This window comes from Peromyscus maniculatus, chromosome 5, assembly GCF_049852395.1.
Source record: "Peromyscus maniculatus bairdii isolate BWxNUB_F1_BW_parent chromosome 5, HU_Pman_BW_mat_3.1, whole genome shotgun sequence".
NCBI lineage: Eukaryota > Metazoa > Chordata > Mammalia > Rodentia > Cricetidae > Peromyscus > Peromyscus maniculatus.
Genome location: NC_134856.1, coordinates 38,537,367 through 38,563,231, shown reverse-complemented (window position 1 = coordinate 38,563,231; position 25,865 = coordinate 38,537,367). Strand labels below are relative to the sequence as shown.

Below are 25,865 nucleotides of genomic sequence, written 5' to 3'. Positions count from 1 at the left end.
AGGAAGGAAGCTGAGCTGCAGGAAATACTTTCAGACTAGACCAGAGGCCTGGAAAAAGTAGAAACTTGCCGAGCACCTAAGGCACCTAGAAGGAACACTCTCCAACGTGCTGAGCTGCCTGCCGGCTGTGCAGTGGGCTCCAGGTCCCCAGGCTTGTGAGCCGTCCCCCATGCTGGGGTGGGCCTTGGTGATGCGGGTATCTTTGAGTCATTTCTGCCCCTGTAAGTAACCCCAATAAAACTCATTGGTTCACCAAGTTGGACTTCGGTGGTATCTGTACTTTGGTCCGTCCTGGGCTCTCTATCTGGGGTGAGTAGATGTGAGTGTTGTGTCTCCCCAGGAAAAGTTTCGTCACACAACAACCTCATCCACCCTGACACATTCGTCAAGATTCCAGTTGATGAATGGTGTCCATGGGTGAATCCTCCTCCCTTCTCCCCAGACTTTCCCCCAATTTAGGCATCACATGTGAGGAATCAATCTTAAAAAGGGGAAGTGTTTATTTTCAGTGAGCCCGAATTCCCAAGTACAGACAAAGACTAAATTCCTTCCTCCACCTGATAGCCTAGGCCCGAGCGTGCAGCCCTAGTCTAGGCGTAGAGGAGAGACATTCTCAGTGGGCAGATGGTCACTTGTACTGAGGGGAGAGCGGGGGCACCAGAGGAGCCGCACAGACACTCAACATCTTGTCAATGTCCACTTGGGTTGTCTTATCCACCTCCGCCTTGAGGCTGCCAATCACCCTTAGACTAGACAACCCCCCGGGGTCCTCTCCAACCTCCTGTCCTAGAGAAGGAAGAGGATGAGTGAGTGGCGCCCCCGTGTTAGGGCAGGGCAAAGCAAGGCCTAGGCCCAGCTCACCTGCCACGGGCAGCAAGGCCTGCAACTGCAGCTGCTCCACACCTGGCTCCTCAGGAGCCAGGGCCAACTCCGACTCAGGCTCCACCTCTGGCTCTCTGTCCTCGTCCCCTGCCTGATTCAGCTCAGGGTTGCAATAGTTGATATATTGGTACAGTGGCCGCAGGCGCTGGACTTTGCCTGCAAGAACCCAAGGCAGGTAAAGGCTGGAGCGCCAGGTGGAGCCTGTCAGACCCAGAGGAGAAAAGAAGGTGACCCTAGGGACTGTCACTCACGCTCCAGCCCCAGTGTCTCTGTGGGTGCCGATGTGCTGGCCACAGCGGGGGGCACAGGAGCCCCTACGCTCTTGCGTTTCTTGGCTTTTTTGTGCTGTTTAGCAGACAGTGAAGCCTCGCTGTGGCTTCCCTCCGGCTCCTCCTTCGGCAGCGGCGTCCCTGGTGGCAGTTCAGCTTCAGCCCTAGGATGGGCATGGTAGCTCGGCCCTGGGAGGGCTGGGGTACCCAAGCCTGGGACAAGGCTGAAAGAGGCAGGCTTCAGTCTCTGGTTCCTGTGTCTAGCCCTGCCTGCCCACCAACCCCAGGGCTAGTTAGCTGCCCCTTTCCTGGTCAGTGAAACTCCCAAGACCAATAGAGACCCAGCACTCACGACAACACAGTCTCCTACAAAACTACAAAATCTGAAAGCTCCAAATCTCCCCCCCCCCTCTTTCCCCTTAGACTCCCGTTCTAGAGAAACAGAAGTTTCTAGCTGGGAGTGAGGGGTAGTAGCAGAAGACAAAGATACCTGCCTCGGAGGAATCGGGACTTAGGAATCTCGGGGTGTCAGACTCCCCTCCCCAGCCCGGCAACTCCAACCCTCTGCAAGCCTCCTCACTTGATAGGCTTTCTCTTGGGCCCATGACTGGGCCTCACGATGGATGATGTGGGCTTGGGTCCTCTCTCCTCTCCTGCTTCCACCCCTGGAGTGAGTCCTTCCTCTCCCCGGTTTATTCCTTCATCCTGGGGCTCCGGCTCGAAGCTCTGTCCCACTGACCATTTGTTTTCACCTGGGGTTCTGCAGGTCTCATGTGCGGGCACCGGACTCTTATCTCCTGGTCCTGGACACTAGAAGATACGCATAGTAGCCAATGACCAGGCAAAGTATTGTAGGGATCAGTCATTCCAAGTCCAGTATTGCCACAAAATTTGACATGAAGGCTACCAGCTCAGGCCCCTCTACTTGCAGGGCTTGGCCGGGCACTTAGGGGGTTGGGTCACCTAGAGTCCCGCCTCTCCTGCCCTACCGCTCCACCTCCCGAGCTTCGAAAATGCCTGAGTCACCTCAGGGATCTCTGCAACCTGGGCTAATCCTACTGCCGCCCCATTCTGTGCTTCTGGTGGCCTCTTGGCCCCTGCTGAGGCCATGGCTGTGCGGAATCAGTGCATTCCTTGACGGTTGCTAGGAGAAGACGGTGGGCTCAGAGGAAGGTTAGCCTGGTGTACTCAGTGTTAGTAGGGGAGACCTGCTGGGAGGTGAGGATCCTGTTGAGACCTAAAACTTATACTAGCTCATCTGAAACTACAAACCCCAGAAGGCTTTTCGCCGAAGTCATTTGACCCCTGACCTCAGGAAGCCATTTGTTGCCAAGCAACAGCAACTCCTACCGGCTTGCAACAGTTGGCGGTAAAACTGCTCTAGTGAGAGCCCCCGCTGGGGCGTTGCGGGGGAGGGGTCGCGAACCCCTCAGGGAAGTAGGCTAGGATCTTGGTCGCGGGGCGGTGGCGCTGGCTAAGCCTAGGGGCCAGGCGGGAGACAGGGGGTGGGGGTCGGGGATGGGGGGTACGGCGGGGCTGCAGGGCTCGGGTCGAGGGTGGAAGTACCCGACAGGGATTGGGGGCCCGAGTTGCGCCGCGCAGCAGGCTACGGTGCACGGTTGCAGGGCGGCGATAGGATCATGTGCGAGGGCCCGTCCCGCATCTCTGGACCCATCCCCCCAGACCCTACACTCTGCCCGGACTACTACCGGCGGCCGGCCTCGGGTGAGTTGCGGGGTCCCGCGGCGGGGCGGGTACCACGCCCCATCACTGAGCACGGCTTTCCGCCGCGTCCTGCTCCTCAGCCCAAGGGCGCCTGGAAGGAAACGCGCTGAAGCTGGACCTGCTGACTTCAGGTCGCGACCTGGACTCCAGTCCTCCTCGTGGTCCCCGCATCAGGCCTGGAGCCCGAGAGATCCTAGAGCGTGGCCAGCGAGGCGTGGGGGACGTGCTGCTGCAACTGGGGGGCATCTCCCTTGGTTCAGGGGTCTCTCCTAAGAGTAAGTCCTTGCCAGAAGGGATATTGAGGCATTCGGAGGTTAAAAGTAGAGATTAAAATCGGATGCTTCTTAATTGCCTTGAGACCAGGTAATCAATGTACTTTTCTGGGTCTTAGTTTTCCTAGAAAAAAAAAGAAGCTGAAATGCACGACCTCCTGACAGGATCAGAGTTCATCCTTATGTAGGAAATCCTAGCTTCAAGCATTCACACCTTGATGGAACATTGTTTACTTAGCTTACTTTGCGCCAGGCTCTGTAGGTGTTAGGAAAACAAGACATAAAAAGTATGGGCGTCACAACTGGAGGCAATAAACAAGACAGGACAAGGTGATTAATGGTGTATTTCACTATCAGAAGATAACCAGGAGTAGTACTGTGTAAGAAGAGAATAAGGTGATGTTGTGCTGTGTGTGTATGGAGTCTAACATACATGAAGAGGTCTTAGTTGTATTTAAATTGTGTGTGTGTGTGTGTGTGTGTGTGTGTGTGTGTGTGTGTGTGTGTGATATTGGAGATTGAACCCAGGGCCTCTCATATACCAGATTGGGAGAAATTTCTGCAGAGTACAATGTGAGCCTATGTGTGGTCTGGTCTAAGTTGCATGGCCATTTGTAGGGCTGCCCCTAGCAACAGTTTTTCCCCAGGGAAGGATCCAAAAGACCACGAGAAGGAAAACCTGAGGCGGATCAGAGAGATTCAGAGGCGCTTCCAAGATCAAGAACGCAGCCGGGAGCAGAGCCAGCCTAAGCCCTTGAAGGCACTGTGGCGTTCACCCAAGTATGACAATGTGGAGTCTCGAGTCAAGGCCAGGATGAAGGTATCTTTCCCTGGGAGCCAGACATATTGTCCATCTTGGCCAGCAGACAGTTATACCCTGATGTAACTTACTGTGTGTGGGGATGGTAAAGGCTAAGACATCTGGGGTGGACCTCTCTGAGGAGCTGATGGCTTCAGGGTTAGTAAGAATTAGGCTAAGGGAAGAGATGAAACCTCACAAGTCCTGGGGTCAGGGCAATGGGCATAGTAGGTATAATTCAATTTGTAGAAGGTTAGAGCTGAAAGCCAGCTGGACACGTATCTGAAAGAACTACCTAGCCAGGCATCGTGGTGCACGCCTTTGATCCTAGCACTTGGAAGGCAGAGGCAGGCAGGTCTCGAGTTTGAGGCCAGCCTGGTCTACAGATCGAGTTCCAGAACAGTCAGAGCTACACAGTGAAACCCTATCTCAGAAAAACAAAACAACAATAACAACAAAAGAACTACCTAAGCTACTTGTCAACATTATTTATTTGTGGTGTTGGAGATTGAATCCAGGGACTTGTGCACCCTAGGCATACACTGTACCACTCGATAAATTATACCCTGGCCTTCCTACTAATTAATTCTCAATTTCTCTGTCTCTGTTTCATGTAGCCCAGGCTGACCTTGTCAAACTCTATGTACATGAGATAAAGCTGACCTTGGAACTCCTGACTCTCCTTTCTTCACCTCCCAGAATTAAAGGTGTATACTACCACACTACTTTTTCTTTAGTCAATTTTTTTGGTTTAAAGTTTGTTTTTTTTTTTTTCAAGACAGGGTTTCTCTATGTAGTCCTGGCTGTCCTGGAACTCACTCTGTAGACCAGGCTGGCCTTGAACTCACTGAGATCCACCTGCCACTCTGCCTACCAATGCTGGGATTAAAGGCATGCGCCACCACTGCCTGGCTTAAAATTTTTTTATGTGTATGGTTGTTTTGCCGGCAAGTCTGTGTACCAGAGGCCAGCAGGCATCGATCGGACCTCCTGGAACAGCACCCAGCGCTCTTAACTGCTGAGACATTTCTCCAGCCCCCAACCCCACGACTTTCTTTTGAGACAGGGTCTTACTTTGTAGCCCAGTCTAGCCTCAAACTCATTATGTAGCCCAGGCTGGCCTGGAACTTTTTTAACAGGCCTCCTGCCTTAGCCTCCCAGGTGTAGAGATAATAGATTTGGACCACCACACCCAGCTCATTTCCTTCTGAGACCATAGTTTGCTGTTTAGTCTCAGGCTGTCCATGAATAACCTGGACTGGCCTCAGACTGTCAATCCCTCGGCCTCAGCCTCCCGAGTCCTGGGACTGTAGGCATGCACCACCATTCCTTGAGACATCGATTTCTGAGGACAGAGGGGAGGGCTAGGGTTGGGTTTTGGTGGTAGTTACCATTGCTCTGTTCAGGGACCCTGAAAGAGACACAGGACTGAGAGAAAAGACAAGGTCACATGAGATTGCATTCAGGCTGAAGCATCTGTGGGACTGCCAGGGGGTAGGACTGTGTCCAGGAAGCAGATGGATACATAGCTCTGGGTCTCAGCAGTGAGGTCAGAGTGTTATTGACAATTAAATTGAGGACAGTGGGTCTAAGGAAGCAGCTCTTGGTTTTGAGGGCTTGGAGGCAACACTCAGTAACTTTGAGGTGCTAGAGCCAGAAACCTTGGTTAAGAACGAGCAAGGAGCCAGGTGGTGGTGGTGGTATACACCTTTAATCCCAGTACTTGGAAGGTAGAGGCAGGCGGATCTCTATGAACTCAAGGCCAGCCTGGTCTACAGAACGAGTTCCAGGACAGCCAGGGCTACACAGAGAAACCCTGTCCTGAAAAACCATAAATATATAAGTAAATAAATAAATAAAATGGAGAAAAGGATGGTAGCTAAATGAGGGTGAATGTAGACAGCAAAGTAGATGGTTTTCCTAAAGCTTTAAGAGACAAACATTTAAATGTTGAGATGTGTTCCTTCAAAGAGGAGGCCTATGGAGATGAGCATAGAAAGGTACTTAGAGGAAGGAGGGATAGAAAGGGATGGTCTTATGGCTTAGGACCCAGTCTTCAGCCACCCTGATTCCTCTGCTGTGCCCTACCTTCCAGGAGCCTGGCCCTGCCTCTGTGACCGAGCCTGCCCACTTCCTTCGGGCACATTCCCGCTGTGGCCCTGGGCTCCCACCATCCCGTGTCTCCAGTCCTCAGCTCACCCTGCCAGGTTCCAAAGCGAAGGTGAGAGGATCTGTGGGGACTAGAAAGGCCGTTGGCCAGCTGTCCTGGGGTGGGGTACAGAGGTACAGCCCAGTGCCACAGGGTCTCCACCATGCTTGCATGTCCCTGCAGGGGCCAGGCCTAGGTGTGGATTTCATTAGTCACAATGCCCGGGCTGCCAAGAGAGCCCCCAGGCGCCGTTCCCGCTCACTGCAAGTCCTCGCACAAGTTCTGGAACAGCAGCAGCAAGCCCAGGAGCACTACAACGCCACACAGAAGGGCCACGTGCCCCATTAGTAGGTCCATGTACTGACAAGCATGGTTAGGGACCTTTGTGGGGGTGGGAACCAGTCTGCCTTGGTGTCATCAGCCCTGGACTTGTGTATTCACAGCTTGTTGGAGCGCAGGGACCTGTGGCGGAGGGAAGCTGAAGCCCGCCAGCACAGCCAGCCAGACCCTGCCATGCCCCCTGGCCACATACTCATGCCTGAGAATCAGCGGCTAGAGACACTGAACAATCTGCTCCAGAGTGAGGGCTCGGGCAGAGGTGGCGGGAAGGGAGCCCATGGGCACCATGCATCCCTACCCAGCATTCACTGTTTCCATGTCCCCTTGCAGGCCAGAGCCAGCTGCTACGTGAGCTAGTGCTGCTACCTGCTGGGGCAGACTCTCTGAGAGCGCAGGGCCACCGTGCTGAACTGGACCGGAAGTTGGTGCAAATAGAAGAGGCTATCAAGATCTTTTCCAGACCCAAAGTCTTTGTGAAGATGGATACCTAAGCCCTGCCTTTGTTGGTAGAGTGACAGGGAGATCCATGCTGAGGATCACCACATGGCTACAAAGGGCAAACTCAAGCCCTGTCATAGTTCCAGAGACAAGGCATTGGGGGTGGGCAGTTTCTCTAAAGTACTTCCGAGTCACCAGTAGCTGCAGAAGGGCCATCCAGCCTTCCGACACCTATGTCAAAATTAAACGTTTTGTACACAGCCGTTTCCATGGGATCTTTTTAGAAATGCCAAGCTTAATGGGCCTCCTGCTGCATGGTTCTAGGAAGGTCTCTGCTGAGCCCTTCTTCCTCCTGCCTCATGTCCAGGGAAGAAGGCCACTTGCAGGATCAGGGAAGAGGTTGGGGCTTGGGACACAGAAGGACCGTATCTACATTTGTAGAAAACCTTTAATGTTCACCGGGCTGAGAGGGCTCTGTGAGCAAGCTAATCTTCCCTCCCCAGCCAGAAAGTCCATGCCACATTCCAGCAGCCTAAAGTGACAAGGGCCGCGTCTTTGCCTGTCAGAGGCTGAATCCACTAACCTCACCTCGCATGCCATTCTCCCAGTCAGAGTTGGCTTGCTCTTGGCTATCCAAGGAGGGCAGAGAGCTGCCAGCACCAGGAAGTAAGCAGCCAGGTTGCAGGTCCCAGCACAGGGGCCCCTGAGACAGCCCGTTAGAACAGGGAGGGTGGCGGTTCTCAAGGACCAGATCACCGCTATCATCGTCACTGTCAGGCTCAGTAGGCCCAGGCCCTACAGAGGAAGGCCCTGTCAGACGCCCAGATGCCCCTCGAACCACGTTATTACGCTGGTTGGCAGGCTTGACAGTGACAATGAGATTATGGCTGTTGGCAACCATCATGTCCGTCACTTGGTCCAAGGTCTTCCCAGCCACCTCAATGCCATTGACCTCGAGGATCTCGTCACTGACTGCCAGCAGCCCTGTACTCTCAGCCAGGCCCCCACGTACCAGGCGGGAGATGAAGATTCCTGGAACCCGCTCCAGGCCCTGGGGAGCCACCCGGACGCTCATGCCATCTCGAATGTAGAAGCCCAGGGGACGGTCTGAGCCGTGTTTGTGGAGCCTCACACGCCGGTGCGTCTCAGGTAGTAGGTCCACGTCTATGACTGAAGACACCTGGCGAAAATCTTGGGGCAGGCTGATTAACAAGGGCGGTCGGGTGCGCAGAGGTGCTGCTGGTCGAAGCAGGAGCCCTTTCTTGCGCCTCTGCAGAGAGTTGGAGGCAAAAGCCAGGCCACTGGAGTCACCTTCTGCTGCAGGAGAAGGGGGTACTAGGATTAGAGACTGCTCTCCCGTTTTGGCCCCTGACAGTGACAATGTCAACTGTTTCCCACCAATTGGAGGTCAGACCAAGGGCAGAGACTGCAGAAGGTGGAGTCTGGGAACCCTGGGTATGGACTAACCCTAGTAGACCTGCCCTGCCTGTCACCCTGCCCCAAGGAAATTGCCCACTGTACCCCATCCTCACCCCGCTTCTGCACCAATAGGCGCAGCGGCGGGGGCCCGCTGGCCAGGGCCCGGTGCAAACTGTCATCGTTGGTGAGGGGCAGCAAGTCGCCGTGAGCATCCGTATAGCCAAGCAGCACATCCAGGCCAGAGATCTGGTGTACCACACACAGCAACCGCGAGAACTCCTGGAAGCCTCTCACCGAAGCGCGGGGCAGCGCAAAACGTCGGAACTCGGCGTCAAACTGGAGGCGGGAGGGGAAGGGGAGAGGAGTGTCAGGACGGAGCCCAAGCCCCTTTCTCTCTCCGGGTCTGGAGCTGTCAAGTGAGGGAAAGGAGCTGCTGCAAGCGCTGCAGCCTTAGGCTTAAACCTCAGTTCCAATACAAGGGACACTGTCCAAGGTCTTTTCCTACATACCCAGGCCACAGAGGGACTCTGGAGACCCGTAGTGGGAAGGGAAATGCGATGAGAGGAGGCAGACAGAAAAGCAGAATAGGATGCGGAGGATGGAGGACAGAAAGAGGTGATGGAGACCAAGGAGCCAGTGAGGGAGAGAAAGGGAATTGGGAGCGTCTAGCGCAGTGGCCAGAGCCGAAGCCGGAGGAGCCCTTACTTTGCTCTTCACCTCGACGATGCTATCGGGACTGCGCGCCGGAGTCCTCTGCGGCCTGGCCATTGCGGGACCAGGCGGGCCGGGGACAGTGCCCCAAGGCTGCCCGCCGCCGAGGCGCAGGTGCACAGCCCGGCCCGCTGGTCCGCGCCGCCCCGCCCCTGGCGGTAGCACTCGCCCCGCCCTCCCACCCGAGCCATGACGTCAAGGGGGACGCGACACAGGGAAACGCGGAGTCTGCGTTTCCTAGGAAACGGAGACGGAGGCGGCTAGGGCTTCCTCTGCTCTTACGTCATTACGCTATGGTTCGAGCGTCCCTATGAGGACTCGACCAATCCGGGGGCAGAATGAGGGAAATAACATACGTTGTCTGTACTGTCATTTCCACTGGCCTTACAAGACGCGCATTTTGCAGAGGAGACTAAGTCAACATTTTGGGAACCTCCTGGGGTCGCGCCGAAGTGGCTTCGAGCCCCATTCTCGGCTGCAGCCTCCTAACCTGGATCGCGCCTATCCAGGCCAGCCCTTGCTCTTTCCTTTCCGGTGCTAGGTAGGACTGAGGAACAGGTCACAGGCTCAGCGAGATGCTTCGGTAAGAACAAGCAGCCTACCTCCAGCTGCCAGGCCAGTCAGCCAAAGACAACGCACGTTATAGCCCAGGAAGGGCTTGCGCAGGCGCAGAAGCGCCAGTGGGCGGGGCCTCAAACTTAGGCACCGCCTAGCGGTCACGTGCTTCCTCTCCCGCCGTAGACTGAGCGGCGGCGCTGGCGGGTACCCCTGCCCGGGGGTCTCCTGGGGTGCCGCCGCGCTAATGTTGGGCTCGGCGAGTCTGGTCCTGCAGCCCTGGATTCGAGAGCTGGTCCTGGGCTCAGAAACACTGTCAAGTCCACAAGTCGGGCAGCTACTCAAGGTGAGCAGGCCACTCAGCTTCCAGAAACCTGAGCGGAGGCTGAGGAAGTGAGTTGACACCAGCCACTACTGTTAGGTACTGCAGGACTCGGAGACTCCGGGCCCATCTTCCGCCCCTGACACGCCTGACAGCGGGGCCGAGTTGCTTGTGTCAGACGGAACCCACAGTATCCGATGCCTGGTGACGCGCAATGCCATCGACGCCTCCGAGTGGTAAGAGAGGTGCTACTCGTCTGTGGAAGGTGGGAGCGCCAGGTTGAACCCGAGGTGGGTGGGTGCTGGAGAGGTGGGAAGCTCGTACCCCAGGCGTATGGGCTGTGTGCCTGGGTTCTGGGCAGTGAGGGCTGTGCTTGTCGCAGGGAGGAGAAGGAGTTCGGATTCCGGGGGTCAGAGGGCCGGCTCCTGCTGCTGCAGGTCTGCGGGGTCCGCGTTCAGGTTGCTCAGGAGCGTGCGGTGAGTGGTAAGACTCAAGCGGGCGGGTTGGTTACTGTGCCTGGCTCTTTGTGACAACCCCTGAGACACCACTCCTCAACTCCACCAGCCTTCCGAGTTCTACCTCCAGGTGGACGGCTTTGACCTGCTGCCCTCGGAGAAGCCCCGGGTACAGGTGATTGGTTGGTAAGTGATCCCTCCAAGGAAAGGGGATGTAGCTCAGTAGCAGAGCACAGGCCTAGCATGCCTGAGGTCCGCAGTGGTTCATTCCAAGTCTCCCCATATTCCTCCCCCCAAAACAAAACAGGAAATGAAGCTTCCACCCTCTGCCTCTTCACTCTCCCTGGCGTAGGTCTTTGGGTGAGAAGGCTTGGGTGTCAGTCATACTGACTCCCTACCACCCTCCTCTTTCTCCCAGCAATCAGGATCCGGACGTGCAGAGAAAACTCTATCAATGCCTTGAGTGAGTCTGGGGTTGGGCTCTGAGGCTGAGTGTGGTATGGTCAGGCGTGGCAGAGCTGGGTAGACTGGTATCAGGGTTGTTCCTGATAAGTGTTAACTCTGTTTCTCTAGGGACCACCTTTCAGAGTCTGCTTCTTCCAGTGCAGGTACCCTACCTAACTCCCCGTGGAGGTCCTTCTGCCGTCATCTTGTGTCTCCTCAGTAAGCAACTATAATACCTTAACTGTCCTCCTTGTTTCAACTTCACCTCTGGCCAAACCTCTGGCCCCAGGCCTAACACTGACTCAGCTTCTGGATGAGGTGCAGGAGGACCAGGATCATCGGGGGGCACTGGTGCGTCTAGCGGAGAGCTGCCTGATGCTCTCAGGCCCTTGCACAGCCACCCCCGTCACCCACTGGACTGCCTCTTGCCTCCAGGCCACGGTCAGTGGGGGTCTTTCCTGGGGAGGTTTCAGGGTGAGGGCTAGGCAGCTGCCATGCTGAGGTTTCATGCCCCACAGGAAGAAGCCGTGTTCACGGTTCCTGGCTTATTGCTGCACATCTCCGAGAATGATGAGCAGATTCTGAGTTCTGTTGGCTCAAGTCAGAAGGCACAGGGTAAGGCCAACTGGAGATGTCAAAAAGGGGAGTCTTTGGAGCCCAGGGCCCGCCATGGCATTGATGATTCTCTCCAGGACCTGCCTTTGTTCTTCAGCCAGTTCTGTAGGTTCAAGCCATAAGCACTCAGGACTGTCAGTCAGATTACTGGATTATGTAGAACGATGTGAAATGTTATAGGTACTCAGCCGTCCTGAGCTCACACTCAGTCTTCTGTCCCCAGAAACCTCTGCTTCACTCAGTCACATGCCATCGGAGGAAAATGGTGCCAGTGTTAGCCTTCTGTCAGCCTTGGCTGTATCAGACCCTGGGCAGAAGGACAGCTTCCAGTCTCCACCAGCTGTTTGCTCATCCTCCCTAAGACCTCAGGGCCCCAGCTCCCCACCCCACAGTCCTACACCCAGCTCCCCACTCCTGAGCTGTAGCCCTAGTCTCTTGCCCCCTGACCGTGCCCCGAGTCCACCCCAGGCCCATGGGACCAGAGCCCAGGCTCATGGCCTGGAGGTCAGGGAGCCCCAGTGGCCCATCGAGAAACGGCAGCTTTTCCCAAGAACCAGAGCCAAGGAAGCCCGGGGACCCTGCTCTGTCTGGGTGAGCACTGCAGCTGGAAGGGAAGATGTGGGCGGGCCGTGGGAGCTTGGAGAGGGCTAAGGGTAGGCTTGGATTGCATTAGGGGTCTTTACTGGACTCTGTCTATATACTACACCCCTTTCAGGAACCCCCAAAGAGGCATCATGATGCTTCTGCTTTCCAGTATAAATATGAGACACCCTCTGCCTCCCTCCATGCCCAAGTCCAAACTGCCAGGTGAGTGCTTGGGGCTGTCTCATCTGTGTTGATCACCGGTCTCAGATAACCCTGACCTAAGGCCATGCTTTCTTTTCAGGCTTTCTCCTCAGCTTGTAGCTTGGGCCTTGAACTTGGTGATGGAGTCAGAGTCTGAGTTGACGCAGGTATGAGGAGTCACCTGGACATATCAGAGGATGTACCCACAGGTCTACGGACAAACAGTATTCGATACCCTGTTTCATTCAAGTTTTTTAATAAAATAATTTCATGCGGCAGGAGAGGACAGGATCAGGGATTGGGGCCGCCGCCTCTTTGGTCTGTGGCTGGGGAGGGAGGGCTCCGCTCAGGGCTGGAGGGTTCTGTCGGGTATGGAGAAAGAGGCGTGGTTCCGAGGCCAGAGCCTGTAAGGAGAGGTGGAGAGAAAGTTCTAGGCTTGTGCTGAGCGATCTTATCATCTTCCCAGTTGGCACTTGTCCCTCTTACCTAAGCTTGGGGACAGGGGTGCCTCGAGCTTCGGCCTGCGCTTGAGGACAGGGGAGCGTTGCAGCCGAAGGGGCCGTTCTAAAAAAGACACAGAAAGACGCACTGTCTGGCTGTCCCCAACCTTCTCCATCTTCAGTGCACGCAAAAACATGCATCTGCTACTCCCATAGTCTGGACCGGTGTCCTCCCAGCCCAGCAGAGGTCGTCGTCGTCAGGAGGAGGAGCCTGGTCTAGTAGGAAGGGCTTGTCACTCTTGGTCTACACTGGGTCTTTGGGGTTCCCGATGGCTCCAGCACCCACAGCACTGGTGGTCCTGTCCGAGGCCCAGCACCAAGCCGGAAGTCAGGAGCCCACCCTCCCCGTCTCCTGCACTCAAGCACAGACAGAGGTGTCTCCCTCACCCGCAGGGGTCTGGAGCTGGTCCTCATGCACAGACACCGCTCGCCGCCCTGCTGAGAGAGGCCTCGGCCTCAGCTGGCCATCTAGAGGAGGCCAAGATATCAGGGTATGTTCCCAGGAGCTGCCCACACCCAGTCTTCGCCTCCCACTTTGGTGTTTCCAGATGAGTCAAGCTCCCAGCAGACACCCCACCAGTCCCAGCCTAGGAGGGAGGTGCCTGCCTACCTTCATTCCGAGGGCCCAAGCAAGGGTCCTCTGGGAGACTCAGGATGTCTGGGGAGGGGCTGGTTCTTCGGGGACTTGGGCTGGGACATGGGGAGGGGGGCCCTGGACCATCCTGTTGTCCCCAGCCGCGGCCTCTGAGCTCTGCATTCAGCTGCTGCCCCAGCGTCTTCCAGGTGGCAGACTCGGGCCCCTGGCCCCCTGGCCCAGGCCTACATGAGGGATCTGGGTGGAGAAACAAGTGTCAGCTATCACCTGAGCCTGGCCTTGGAGATGGTTTTGAGCAGTGATCTGAGCCCCGCTTCACAATCCGTGTACCTCCCTTAACATACACAGTGGCCCTCACTCACCAGCAGACACAGAGTGGGTACGGGACTTGATTGAGATGGGAGGGGTCTCTGTGGAACTGTCCATAATGTCACCTGCAAGGTAGGACTAGAGGCTTAGGGGCCAGACCTTAATGGTAAAAGGAGGAAAAACAGCCTGTCCCTCCCCCAGGAGAGCAAGTACCTTAGGGACTATCTCTAAGGCCACCAACCCCCTAAATACAGTTCCTTGTTGCAGGGTCCGACTTACCATCTGAGCCTGCCTTCTTGATCTCACCGTCTTTGCTCTGTAGGGAACAAATCAGTCAGACGTCCTCAGCCCTGCTGCCCTCACTCTGGCCTGTTTCTGTTCATTTATGTTCTTAAAACCTAGCTACAGAATGTATACCATGGGATGGCCAGAACATGGCAAACCTAGTCCCTGCCCTCTGACCTTACCATCTGGTGTGACAGAGTTGACACACAAAAAATGTGCATGTTTATCACAAGTAGATAATCTCACTGTACAGCTCAAGCTAGTCTTCCTTGCAGTCCTCCTGCCCCAGCTTCCTGAAGGCTGAGATTACCACTACACCCAGCAGATAGTGGGATTTCTTCTATGAATCCGCCCATACTTTAATGTCTCTAAATTCAGGCTAGGTCTCATTACATAGGAGTTTTTCCTGGAAAACTTAAGTGGATGGTACACAGGGGTGTGATTCATAATAAAGACCATGACTGGGATAACATTATCAGGGTGACCATGAAAGGGAGCCAGGGAAGGTTCACAAGGAACTTCAGGGACAGCTGAAAAGGAACCTGAATAACCCAGTGCACAGTCAGACACGGGACAGGGTATAGACCGATGGCCACGTGAGTGCTGAGATGCTCCAAAGGAGAGCAGGGAGGTCTAAGGTGGCCAGGACCAAATCCCATAAGATCTTGCCGCAGGATTAGGAATCTGGATAGAGGGAGTCCTGGAGGACTGTTTTCAGGTTAGCTAACGGTCAGATTTCTGTTAATCTTGGGAGAAAGTTCCCTACACCCTAGGAGGTACCTATCTGGGCTAGGTCAGAAGCAAGGAGTAAGAAAGATCGATCCAATGACTGTTTTTAGGGGTAAGAGTGTAACTGACAACTAGATCTATCTGTGCCGTGTGTTTTCCCCTTCCTGGTCACATGTGTCATCCACAGATTGCCACATGCCACCTGCCCCCTCAGTTCACACACCCCAACTCACTTGCTTCCTCTTGCTTTCGGCACCCCCACTGGCGCGGCTTACTCCGATCCTCTGCAGCATCACTTGAACCCGCTGCTCAAAAGACGGAGCCAGTTCCGTGTCTCCCCGTTCCAGAGGCCGCCTCTGAGGGTAGAGATGCCCGAGTGGAGAGAGAGCCCACTGCTTCCTGTTGCTGAAGAGCCCTCGGCCCCGGACATCAGTCCTTACCTTGTCGGGTCTGGCACCCACCGTTGCCTCCTCCTCCTCCTCAGCAGGTAGCAGGATCATGGAGTAGGCCTTGCTTTCTCGTGTGTACCGAGGCCGATTTCTGCGAGCAGAGTCAGGGCTGCTAGTGCCCCCTTCGGCCCCTCCAGGCTCCTCACCACGGCCTGGACGGGCTGGTGGTCGAAGCAGGTCCCCGAGTGTGGTTTTTCTGGCACGAGGGGCTGCTCCAGGGCTGGTCTCCAGGTCAGATCTCGGACCCCTCGTCGAACGAGGTTTCTTGAAGGCAAATAGGGTACCCAGCTTCTTTCGAAGTGTGCGGGGGACAGGAGTGGCGCCACCCTCAGTGGCTGGATCCTCCTCTGGGGCCCAGCTGTAGGACAACCATCGGTGAGTGAAGAAACTCAAGGATGTCCCACCCTCTTCCGCCCCCAGCAAGTGACCCTCACTCACAGGCGATCCTGCTGGATCAGCCTTTTGGAGAAGAATTCCTCCACACCCTCATCCACGCGAGCGGTGAGCCCATTCCCTTCTTGAAGCAGGGCTGGGGGCACCTGGGAGACATTGGGAAGTTAGGAGTCAGGACTGAGAACTGTGGCTGTCCCCCACCCCCACTTCTTCCCAGTGACCTGGCCTGAGTACATCCCAGAGCTGGGGTGCTGCCTGTCTGTACCGTGCTGGGTTTCATTCCTCACTGCTGCTGCCACAGCACACCCGCCCAGTCCACACCCGTTCTTGTTACACAGAGGATGCTATACCCTGAACCACCTGGTTATCTATCACTAAGCAAACACCTAACGGGTCACACATTCCAATATGCCACCCTTTCTACTCCCAACAGCCACCCCCCCTATCCCCCCCCCCCCCCGCAGTACCCTAACCCTCCACCTCCACCCCACCCCACCCGGCCTATCATCCCGGCTCAGTGGCGCCGCTGCTGCGTCAGACCCTCAGGGGGCCTCAGGCCGGCTCCTCCTCTCCTTCTGCCGGTGCCCACTGCCCCTGCCAATACCCAGCCCACACACACATCCACCCGCTGGTGCACAGCAGACGCAGGAGTGTCCCGCGGCCCAGCTGCCCAGTATTTTTCAGTAACCCCAGGAGAGGGAGGACAAGGCGGACACCCGCTCTCACACGTCCACGCATACAGCAGACCACCCCAAGGCAGGAGTCTAGGCGCTCCGCACAGGAAATCACACCAGTGGCCCGTTATGGGCATGGCCCGAGGTTGAGGGTGACCGGGAAGGTGATAGGGCACGATCGGGTGGCCTTGGGCCTCCACAACCCATCTCCCTGTCTTCCTTAGCAAGTGAGGAGTGAATGGACCACCCATGACCCTTAAGCGGGGCGAAGGGGGGAGGGAAGCACTTTACCTGGGGGCCCCCCGGCGGCGGGCGGTGGTGGTGCTGGCGACGTGGCCGCGGCCGGGCCCGGGTCGGATGGCGTAGGGGTTGCCCGGCGGGTGGCAGGTCCATGCGAGGCAGCGGGCCAGCGGGTGGCCCCGGGGCGGCGGGGCTTGGAGAGCCGCGTGCGGACGGCCCAGCCTGCGGCTCTGCATCTTCCCCCGGAGCTGCCAGCTCGGGGTCCCACTCTGCTTCCTCAGCAGCACCTGAGGCGAAAGCACCAGAAGAGCACAGAGCGTCGAACCCGGGGAGGTGGCGGAGGCGCTAGGGCGGGCGGCGGGGGACCCGCCCAGGGCGCGGGGAGGGGCCCGGCTACGCCGCCCGCCCCTCCCCCAGCCGCCGCTGTCCGTGGTGCTGAGCGCGGCCCCGAGTGCGCGGCTCCGAGCAGCCGCCAAGCATGCGCGTCCTGGGGTTAGGGAAAGGTGGGGGGTTGGGGGGGGAGGCAGAGAAGAAGGTATTTTAGTCTTATTCTGTTCAGGTCTCACACCGTTCGGGGAAGAGCTGACGCCGGCTTTCTTTCTGGCCTGGCTCAGGGAGGAGTTAGGGTAGACCAGGGACAGGACTGAAGGAGTATCTAAGTGCCCAGATTGAACAGAGCTTCAGTCCACTTGGGTAAACTCTCTGCCCTCCGGGGCCTGACTTACCACGAAGGGAGGGGACCAGGTGCAAACAGTAGCTGGGCTCAAGCCATCTCCGTGAAGAACCATTATCCTGGTGGGATGGGTACAGTCTCAGTGTAGGGCTGGGGCGGGGCCAAACCCAGAACTGCTACACCTTCAACACCCCAGAGCAAGAAGGGAAGAGTTGGAGTTCTAGGCACGGGATTCTGGAGACGCTCACCTCTCTCTCCTCTTTCTTCTCCATGGGAAAGAAAAGATCTTCCAATCCCTCAGGCTCAAGGGGGGTGAGCTCATCTCCATCCAGTGATGGTACAGCAGGGTCCACTGTCACTGGTGCCTGCTGAGCTAGGCTCTCCATCTGCAGTACCAGACCACCCAAAGATAGGCAGATCTAAGATAACCCTAAAGAAGTTATCTTATGACCTCCTAACTCATTACAGGGCCCCCGTCAGTGTTTAACAGGTTACTGTGAAATGCATGCAAAGTTTCTCCTCACCAGTCGATCTCGGGCTGCATGAAGACCTTCAAGAGCCTGAGCCACAATGCTCTCTGCTAGGGTCCCTGTGATTGACAGGCGCATGTCCCTGAAGGCAGGAGAGGGTGAGGATTAGTGTGCTGGCTCTGCCCAGCTTTGCCCAGCCCAGTGGAGCTTGCTTACCTCAGTCTAGTAAAGGCATCTTGCAGCAGATGTTCTGGAAGCAGTTCTAGAAGGCTCCTGGAGCCCACCAGAACTCCCTCTAGCTGCTCCTTCCAGCTAGGTCTCTGCAACATCTGTGGGCAAAGGCTCCTTGTGGTATCCAGTGTCGTCTGAGTGAAGTCCTGGGCAAAGGTTATAACATGGTGACAGAATGGCTAGAGCCTAGGACCCCTGGCTTAAGGGTGTGAGCCCCCATTAAATCACTGCTGACGAAGGGCATATCACAGACAAGCCTGTGGACTGAGGATCAAGCCTGCAGAGGGAGGTGAGGCTAGGGCAGGGGCAGCACCTTACCTGGATGTCCTGGCGACAGACCTCGCCCACCTGACCCAAGAGGCCCTCCAGCTTCTGTTGCAGCTGCCAATGATGGCTTGGAGAACTCCCAGCCTCATACAGAATGGGAAGGATCTGAGGGCCAAGGAACAAAACGAGCTGCAGGATGACATTTGATTAGGAACAGAAAGGTCCTCACAGTGGGGGAGGGAGTGCTCACACTGAGAGAGAAGTTGGCATTCTGGATGGCGTCCTCAGCCTGGTGCACAGCAGCCTCCCCCTGGGGCCCAGCCCCACAGCCTAGCAGCTCCACATGCTCCTGTACCGACTGGCACAGTTCATTCACTTCCTGAGGAAAATCACGGGTTAGTCCCACTTTCATCTCTTATGAGTCTCCCCATCTTGCCTCCCTTCCAGGGTTTCTGACAGGGAAACCCTATCTGCTCAAGGTAGGATAGCGGGGTCTTTCCCTTTTGGTTGTTCTAGGGACTTGATACTTCCCACAGGCCTAGAACAGGAAGAAAAGCTTTGGACACTGTTTCAAAATCTTCTCAACGATCCTTACCAAGGATAGGTGTGTGTGTGTGTGTGTGTGTGTGTGTGTGTGTGTGTGAGAGAGAGAGAGAGAGACACACAGAGACAGAGGAGGGAGAGAGAGACAGAGATAGAGACAGAGAGAGAGAAACTGAGGAAGCACAAGATGGCTGATCTGTGTTTGAGAGATGGCTCAGAGACACACCAAGGCTGTGATGGCTCCAGTATGGCCAGGAGGGACCTAGAAGGGCATTTAGTGATATGGGCACCAATGAAATTGGGCCCCATGTTAGAGAGTGGGATTTGTGGATGATAACGCGACCGTCTGAGAGCCAGTGAGATAGCCCAGGAGTAACTGCTTGCCACTGAGCCTGATGACATGAGTCCATCCCTGGGACCCATATTGTGGAAGGAGAGAACTGGATCTTGCCCGTTATCCTTTGACTTCCACATGTCCCTTCGAGCATGGGCATGTGGGTGCACGTGTGTGCGCGCGCACACACACACAGTCACACACAATAAGTGCAATAGTTAAACCACTTGAAGGCATGCAGTGCATAAAGCCCACCCCCCGGGGTGTCTGGATCAAGCTAACTGGGCTTCAGAGCTTGGATGAGAATGGAGACTTGGGAATGCAGAAGTAGGAACAACTCAGAAAGACAGGTTAGTGGAGGGAAATTCATGTCAGAGGTAGGACTGCTGAGCGGAGAGAGGAGAGGAACCCTTGGATGGGAAGTCGGATGAGACGGCAACAAGGAGAGCTTACTCACCTGCTTACAGTGAGGCAACCAAACGTTCCATGAGGAGTTCTTTCAGGAATGGTGACAAAAGAGGGAAAAATTGTCCGGGACACAGAACTCAGACCATTTGACCCAAGAAAGTCATACTCTCAGACTCAGGTGTCCAGGTACTCAAGATTAAGGGAAGGGACACTGACCTGCTCTGAGTGGTCTGAAATCAGACCCAAGGGCTGAAGGCAGGGCTTGAGGTCAGGAGTAGGGTCTGCCCGGTTGTTCCTCCAGAGACAGGCTTGGATCTGCAGTCACAGGATCGTGAGACGTGCCAGGGGGTGGAGTCTCCACGTACAAAAGGGAGGAGAACAAGAGGGGACCCCTACCTGATGGACTGCTCTCGCTGTTAGTTCTGGGCGGCTGCGATGTGCCTGTGTGACATCATTCAGTGGCAGCGGCATGGATTTCAGGCTGTGGTTCTGTTCCAGGGCTTGGGCCACATCCAGCAGGCCCAGAGCAGATGTGTTGTTCCGGTCCCAGATCACAGACCTGGGCCCCAGCAGGCTTCAGCTGGGGCAGAGCCTCACCCAACCCTCTGGCCTTATCCATCCGTCTACCTCATCGGCCTGCACTCCACAGCCCCCCACACACACCCGTCTGATATATCCCCCTTCCTTCTCTTGTCGGCCCCAGCCCTTGTAAGGACCATGCCCACCGTAGCCTGGTGTTGACTCGTAGAGCCTTGGCTAGCATCTTGGCGCCAGCATCCCCTATGGCATTGCCACTGATATCCAGTGCTGTCAGTTTAGGATTGGTGCCCAAAGCCCGAAGCAGGACGCTGGCACCCTGCTTCAACCGGGACTCAGCCACTGATAGAGACTGCAAAGGCTGCGATTAAAAGAAAAGCATTGATGGATGACTGGAATCAGGTTAGGTCAAGAGGGTCTGAAGAAGCAAAAGTGAGGAGCATTACAGGAGGCTGGTTGCTTGAGGAGCCCGCAGGGTTCTGTGAACTTACACAGTCATCGTCCTGTATGAGCTGGACGATCCGGTGCAGGACATCGTCCAGGGTCTCCCTGTGGGCAGGGACCGCTGTTAGGTTAGGGGACGACCTGGCTGGTAGAGTCCTATCTGAGAGGTATAGGGATGGGCTTGGGGCCTACTTGCACCGAACGTTGAAGTTTCTTCCAAGGGCCACGTGTTTCAGAGACCGGCTTCTCTCAATGGCGAGCACCAGAGTCACCATGTCGGAGCCAAAGCCTGAGGGTAACTAGGGTGAGGCACAAGTCGATGCTGCCAGGGCAGGGTCCCCCCTAGGAATCGGGTGAATAATGGGAGTGTGGATGGGTTCCCTGGTGGCCTCACCATTGTCCGACAGATCCAAGGAGCTCAATGCACTCACATCACAGACTAAGTCTTGTATCACCTGGGCACCCGCGGAGCGCAGCTGGAGGTGGAGGTAGGGCGCACTTAGGAAATTTATGCCAGAGTGGGGAAGACCTCCCAGTCCCACTCCCAATGTGTGGACCTGCTCCCGTCTCACAATCAGGACCAGGTGCCTACCTCACATGCGCTGAGGTCCAGGTGCAGGTCGCGGATCTGCGTGTTGAGCGCAAGACCATCTAGAAGGGCCCTGGGAGAGGATGTCACACAGGTGACAAGATCTGGGAAAGTGGGACTCAGGGTGCTAACAAAAAGCCTGCGCCAGGCAGGTTGGGGTTACGGAAGGTTGTGGGTGGGGTAGAGTGGACGGTGGAGGTCTGGTCAAGGTTGTGAGTGAAGGCATGGGGGCGTGGCCACGGGTAGCAAGCACTGACCTAAGCGCTTCAGGTGGCAGCTTGCAGCCAGCCAGGCCCAGATGCTGCAGCATCCTGGCACTGCTGAGGAAGCGTTGCAGTGCAGCCGGTGCCGCTCGGGACTTCCTGCGGCGGAGGGTGAGGAGAAGGAGAAGAGGGATTCAGGCTCACAGAGCTCATTTCCCGAAGCCTCTTCCTCCCGAGCCTGCCTGGTGCCCCTTACGCGCGGGAGAAGATATTCCTCGAAGCTTCAAGGTGGGTGAGGCTGGAGCAGCAGCCACCAGATAACGCTGCAAAGAGCTGAGGGAAGACGATATCGGTGATAACCTTCCATTAAACCTGGCCTTCTCTACTACGCCCTGCGCTCCAGCCTACCCTACGCTCACACTACCAAGCCCCACCAAATATCCCCCACGACGACACTCTTACCGTGCCTAGAGCGCTGTCGGTGCCTGCCAGATTCAGAAACACCAGAACGTTAGGACGGCTCAGGAAAGCGTACAGGCCCTGTGGAGGAGGTGAAAGAGGGAGTCAGGGATTGCCTAAGGATCCCTGGCACCCCACTGACCGGGCAGCTCAAATTTCTGACTTTAAAAACTGCCACTCACCCCACTATCCTGGGAGGCTCCCAGCGCGCCAGGGTTCCCAGAAAGATCCAGGTGGGTCAGGGTAGAGTCAAATGTGGCATTGGCTGCCAGTGCCCTGCCTAGAGCCCTCATTCCTGGAGGTAGCAGAAGCAGCGGTTCAAAATCAGACAAACGCGCCTCACCTCACCCCCTCCCAACCCTCATCAGCCCCACCCACCTCGAGGCGTCAACCCAGTCTGGGCTAGGCTGAGTCTCCTCAGGGCTCCTGGACAATGCTCCAGATGTCTGCTGAGGGCAGCCATACCTGTGGGCAGAGCGGCTATGTGAGCCCCACCTCTCCCAGCTGTCTGCCTTGGGTCTCCCAGGTTCTGCCATACCTCTGTCGTCCAGCAAGTTCCCAGACAGGCTGAGCTCCCGAAGTCCAGAGTTAGTGTGTCCGGCCAGCGCCTGGGCTAGTCGTCGAACAAAGTCTCTGAGGATCAAGACCCTGGTGTAAGACTGATTCCCGGTCACTGCATAGACCGCTAGTTCCCAAGCCCAAGCCCTGCTCAGGCCTCTCACCCTCGAAGGCCACAGGTCTCCAGTACCAGCTCCTCCAGATGGGAAGACTGACTCATCATGTGCAGAATCTGTTCTGAGACCTCCAGGCTCTGAGACCAAAGGGTCATGACTCAGTGGGCTGAACTTAGACTCTTACACCCTTGGTATCCCCTGGTGAGTACCCTCACCAGCTTCATGTCCACGCAGGAGAGGCGACGGAACCACAGGTTGTAAGATAGGGCAGCTACACTCAAGGCCAGGTCTCTGGTGTGGGGAAGAGGAGGTACAGAGCTCAGAGCCTTCTAGATACTAGGCCCGGCCAGCATGCCCTCCACAGAGAGGCTAAAGTCTAGGAATATGGGTCCTAGAGTCCTTTCCTCCCAATCTTGGCAGGCCTCATACCTGCTGCCAAGGTGGGCGAAGTCTCCAAGGCAGAAATGGCGGCAGCCTTGACGATGGTAGATAGTGTCCACATCCTGGACGTGAAGAAAAGTATCCACAATTGGCTTGGGGCCACAAAGGGTAGAGGGGTTCAGCACACATGGGAGACATCTCCAGAGCTCTCACCCACTGAATCTCCTCTCGAAAAGGAAAGCCGTTGTAGTCACACAGAGCTTCGTAAGTCTCCAAAAAGCCACCTAGGGAGGTGCCAGGGGTATGATGGAGGGAAAAAGAGACAATGAGTCCAAGTCGGGGGAAGATCAGCCCCAGACTAGATGGTGGCCGTGACAAAAGTGGCCCTGTTCACTTTGGGGAGCCTCCAGTACCCAGGTCTAGGTAGGGCTACACGGAGGCACACTGGAAGGTTTACGTGGCTCTGATCTGGCCCTCACCACATGGACTGCTGGGTGCCGCGGACTCTCCCGGACAGCTTCTCTCCAGCCGAACCAGCAGGGACGAGGGTGTGGGCTTCCGGAACAGCTTCCTAGGGAGGGGATAAAGGAGAAGAGGCAAGGGGCTTCTGGCCTCTGAGGGGTGAAAAGCAGTTCACTAATGCCTTCCAGCCCCTTGGATTTCCCAGGCCTCACCCAAGGGTCGAGCGAGGGAAGACCTTTTTGATGGCTGTAGCCACATGCTGGGCCAGCTGCTCTAGGGCAGCCACACCAGGAAACTCCAGGACCAGTTCAGGCAGTGACTCCAGCTCAAAGGTGACCTGGGGGAGGCGAGACTGTTGGGCTTTTTGGATCCATGTTTGGTGTTTGTTCAGAGCTCTATGTGTGGGGGTAAATGACCGAGCAGGGTGTAGGACCAAGGGGTCCTACTGTCTGGGGTCCAGCTGTCTCACCTGAGGAGGGGTTTCCTGTAGTACCATGGCCTGGACCTCCAGGTAGCTGAATGTGCAGTCCACCTGGAAAGCGCAGGGATCATCTGGGACTGAGGCCACTCTATGGACCCTCGTTTTTTTGTTTTTAAAATGTCTACATTTTAAAATTATTGGGTGTTTGGTCTGAATGTTTGTCTGGGTGCCACTTGCGTGCCCGGTGCCGGAAGACACCAGAAGGGGGCAGTGGGTCGCCTGAAACTAGAGTCCCAGTCAGTTGTGAGCCGCCGCCTTGTGGTGCTGGGAATGGAACCCGGCCGGGTCTTCTCTCTCCAGCTCATGATTTTATGGAGTCTAGTCCAGAGCTAGACCTGCCCAGACTCCCCTACATCTGCTGCTGGAAGCCGAGTGCTGTTGGGAAGTAAAAGCCAGCACAGCAAAAAGGACAACTCTGCAAATGTGGTTCCTTGCTGAAGAGGAAAGGAGAGCTGGCCAGGCCCGGGACTCACCCGCAGGGGCAGGCAGGTGTGCAGTAAATACGCTCTCCATCGGAGCAGGGCCTGGGGGAGACAAAACACTGACGTTCTAGGCACATCAAGCTTCTTTGGACTGGGCCTGGCCACTGTCCTGAACTCCACCCCTGGCCACCATACCAGGATATGACTTTGCTCAGCACCCTCCTGGGGAAGCCAGGTTTTCAACAGCAGCTCCGCCTCTTTGGGCCACAGGAACCTGGTGATCTCGCCTGTGGAAAGACACTCTGGGTGACTTTGGTCCTCCCACCCAGGGCCACTCTGTGCCCAAAGACTGTGCTAGGCTGGGTGCCCGGTTGTTCATCTATGGATCAGCTAGAAAGAAGTGGAGGGGATCTTTAGGTGCTGGCCCATCAGAACAGAACCTCTGGGCAAGTTCCCCGAGGCGCTGAGCGGAGGTCTAGTTTGGGGTCAGGCTACCTCTCCGAGGCCAGCTGGGCTTCCAGGAAGGGCCAGGCAGGGCTTACCTCGCAGTTCACAGGATATGCCATCTGGGGTCTGAGCCATAGGGCCGGGGCGGCCCAATGAGCTCTGGCGGGAAAAAGCAGCCAGCGGGAGCGTACACAGGAAGCTTGGGGCCCCGACAGCACTGTAGCCACCTGCTCCTCCTGCAGCGGAAGGTACGCGCCGCTTCCTGCCAGGCCGCCCCCGACCCGGCCCGGCCCCTCCCCGCCTAGCTTCGCTTGCTGAGTTTGCTTGGGTTGGAGGTTGTGGGAGGAAGGTCGAATCCTGGCTGCTGCTGTCGTTTTTCCGTCCCGGTATTCATGGGTGTGGTGAATGGTGGGGATAGTGAAGGTCTTGCCTGTTGCTTGTGGATCCCTGTACCCTGCTTTCACCCTGCCCCATAGTGATTGATGCGAACACCAGGGGGCGCCACCCTCCAGGGGATTCCATAGGCCCAACTTGGTCGGTCTCAAGACAGAGGTTGGGGAGGTGGAGTAGGCACTCAAAAGAAGCCAGAGAAGGGTGTCTCTTCAGCAAGATGCGACCAATTACCCAACCCTAAGGTTCCGCTCTGCTCAGACATGACTTCAAAAATCTGCCAACCTATTTGTAATCCTAGCACCGTGAAAGCTCCGCAGGGGGAAAACAGCCTGGGCTGCCGTTTCAGGGATGCCTGGGCTTTATAAAGACAAAAAGCCAGACTCCTTGGACTGGGGTGTGGGGTGCCTGCTTTTAATCCTAGGAGGTTGAGGTAAGACTCTGAGTTTGGTCAGAGCCTGATCTACAATCAAGACTATATGGAGAGACCCTTGTCTAAAAACAACAACAAAAAACAAAACAAAAAAGACCAAACCTGGCAGTGGTGGCACACATCTTTAATCCCAGCACTCGGGAGGCAAGTGGATCTCTGTGAGTTCGAGGCCAGCCTGGTTTACAGGGTGAGTTTCAGGGCAGCCATAGCTACAAAGTGAAACTCAGTCTAGGGAAAAAAAAAAAAAAAAGCCAAAACAGACAAACAAAAGCCATACTCCTTTGTAGCAGTCCCTTTTCATCAGATTGGGGGCTTCTTCTTCTTCTTCTTCTTCTTCTTCTTCTTCTTCTTCTTCTTCTTCTTCTTCTTCTTCTCCTTGTTATTATTATTATTATTATTATTATTATTATTATTATTATTATTTTGAGACAGAGTTTCTCTGTAACAGCCCTGGCCATCCTAGAACTCACTCTGTAGACCAGGCTGGCCTTGAACCCAGAGATTCGCCTGCTTCTGCCTCCCAAGTGCTGGGATTAAAGGCGCGCCACCACTGCCTGGCAGACTAGGGCTCTTAGGGGACAACTCTAGCTAATTATGGCCTGAACCTTAGGGAAGGCTGGAGTGACTCATGAGCAAATACCAGGTACAAGTGTGTCTTCATGT

General features: G+C 56.0%; 5 protein-coding genes across 14 annotated transcripts; 2 read left to right on the top strand and 3 right to left on the bottom strand.

The window, feature by feature from the left end:
- Positions 1–482: 482 nt before the first annotated feature.
- On the bottom strand, positions 483–2,318 carry C5H16orf86 (chromosome 5 C16orf86 homolog). 3 transcript variants are annotated; one of them, XM_076572112.1, is made up of 5 exons: positions 2,178–2,318; positions 1,732–1,961; positions 1,134–1,375; positions 862–1,038; positions 483–786 (listed from the first exon to the last, which is right to left on the bottom strand). In XM_076572112.1, the coding sequence occupies exons 1-5, from the start codon at positions 2,259–2,261 to the stop codon at positions 629–631; spliced, it is 891 nt and encodes a 296-aa protein (XP_076428227.1). In that variant the 5' UTR covers positions 2,262–2,318; the 3' UTR covers positions 483–628. The 3 variants fall into 3 exon arrangements, with proteins under 3 accessions (XP_076428227.1, XP_076428229.1, XP_015860838.3); XM_076572114.1 differs by having other exon boundaries at positions 483–1,064; positions 1,130–1,375; XM_016005352.3 differs by having other exon boundaries at positions 483–1,038.
- Positions 2,319–2,429: 111 nt separating this feature from the next.
- Positions 2,430–7,133, top strand: Enkd1 (enkurin domain containing 1). 3 transcript variants are annotated; one of them, XM_076572110.1, is made up of 8 exons: positions 2,430–2,520; positions 2,777–2,876; positions 2,957–3,151; positions 3,796–3,968; positions 6,043–6,168; positions 6,280–6,443; positions 6,540–6,676; positions 6,766–7,133. In XM_076572110.1, the coding sequence occupies exons 2-8, from the start codon at positions 2,792–2,794 to the stop codon at positions 6,924–6,926; spliced, it is 1,041 nt and encodes a 346-aa protein (XP_076428225.1). In that variant the 5' UTR covers positions 2,430–2,520; positions 2,777–2,791; the 3' UTR covers positions 6,927–7,133. The 3 variants fall into 3 exon arrangements, with proteins under 3 accessions (XP_076428225.1, XP_006986879.1, XP_076428224.1); XM_006986817.4 differs by having other exon boundaries at positions 2,439–2,534; XM_076572109.1 differs by lacking the exon at positions 2,430–2,520 and having other exon boundaries at positions 2,653–2,876.
- Pard6a (par-6 family cell polarity regulator alpha) lies at positions 5,640–9,656 on the bottom strand. 4 transcript variants are annotated; one of them, XM_016005350.3, is made up of 3 exons: positions 9,494–9,656; positions 8,406–8,628; positions 5,640–8,190 (listed from the first exon to the last, which is right to left on the bottom strand). In XM_016005350.3, exon 3 carries the CDS (start codon positions 7,946–7,948, stop codon positions 7,436–7,438), a length of 513 nt encoding a protein of 170 aa, XP_015860836.1. In that variant the 5' UTR covers positions 7,949–8,190; positions 8,406–8,628; positions 9,494–9,656; the 3' UTR covers positions 5,640–7,435. The 4 variants fall into 4 exon arrangements, with proteins under 4 accessions (XP_015860836.1, XP_006986877.1, XP_006986876.1 ...); XM_006986815.3 differs by lacking the exon at positions 9,494–9,656 and adding an exon at positions 8,998–9,168 and having other exon boundaries at positions 5,640–8,187; XM_006986814.3 differs by lacking the exon at positions 9,494–9,656 and adding an exon at positions 8,998–9,166.
- Positions 9,338–12,458, top strand: Acd (ACD shelterin complex subunit and telomerase recruitment factor). 2 transcript variants are annotated; one of them, XM_006986813.4, is made up of 12 exons: positions 9,338–9,586; positions 9,745–9,904; positions 9,980–10,116; positions 10,263–10,356; positions 10,445–10,521; positions 10,754–10,798; positions 10,909–10,943; positions 11,069–11,220; positions 11,298–11,394; positions 11,618–11,985; positions 12,110–12,201; positions 12,281–12,458. In XM_006986813.4, exons 1-12 carry the CDS (start codon positions 9,579–9,581, stop codon positions 12,351–12,353), a joined length of 1,338 nt encoding a protein of 445 aa, XP_006986875.3. In that variant the 5' UTR covers positions 9,338–9,578; the 3' UTR covers positions 12,354–12,458. The 2 variants fall into 2 exon arrangements, with proteins under 2 accessions (XP_006986875.3, XP_042133523.2); XM_042277589.2 differs by lacking the exon at positions 9,338–9,586 and having other exon boundaries at positions 9,736–9,904; positions 9,980–10,145.
- Carmil2 (capping protein regulator and myosin 1 linker 2) lies at positions 12,415–24,768 on the bottom strand. Of its 2 annotated transcripts, XM_076572096.1 has the most exons (39): positions 24,475–24,762; positions 24,128–24,219; positions 23,984–24,034; positions 23,499–23,561; positions 23,242–23,366; positions 23,047–23,138; positions 22,781–22,851; positions 22,616–22,689; positions 22,402–22,477; positions 22,235–22,323; positions 22,051–22,145; positions 21,891–21,977; positions 21,695–21,807; positions 21,516–21,593; positions 21,310–21,386; positions 21,108–21,212; positions 20,854–20,923; positions 20,656–20,737; positions 20,454–20,550; positions 20,309–20,366; positions 20,006–20,178; positions 19,677–19,839; positions 19,497–19,595; positions 18,246–18,374; positions 18,047–18,160; positions 17,714–17,874; positions 17,552–17,639; positions 17,276–17,413; positions 17,080–17,146; positions 16,406–16,641; positions 15,486–15,586; positions 15,039–15,405; positions 14,832–14,954; positions 13,864–13,900; positions 13,638–13,709; positions 13,291–13,512; positions 13,068–13,148; positions 12,667–12,744; positions 12,415–12,584 (listed from the first exon to the last, which is right to left on the bottom strand). In XM_076572096.1, the coding sequence occupies exons 1-39, from the start codon at positions 24,512–24,514 to the stop codon at positions 12,472–12,474; spliced, it is 4,197 nt and encodes a 1,398-aa protein (XP_076428211.1). In that variant the 5' UTR covers positions 24,515–24,762; the 3' UTR covers positions 12,415–12,471. The 2 variants fall into 2 exon arrangements, with proteins under 2 accessions (XP_076428211.1, XP_076428212.1); XM_076572097.1 differs by lacking the exon at positions 13,068–13,148 and having other exon boundaries at positions 24,475–24,768.
- Positions 24,769–25,865: the final 1,097 nt, after the last annotated feature.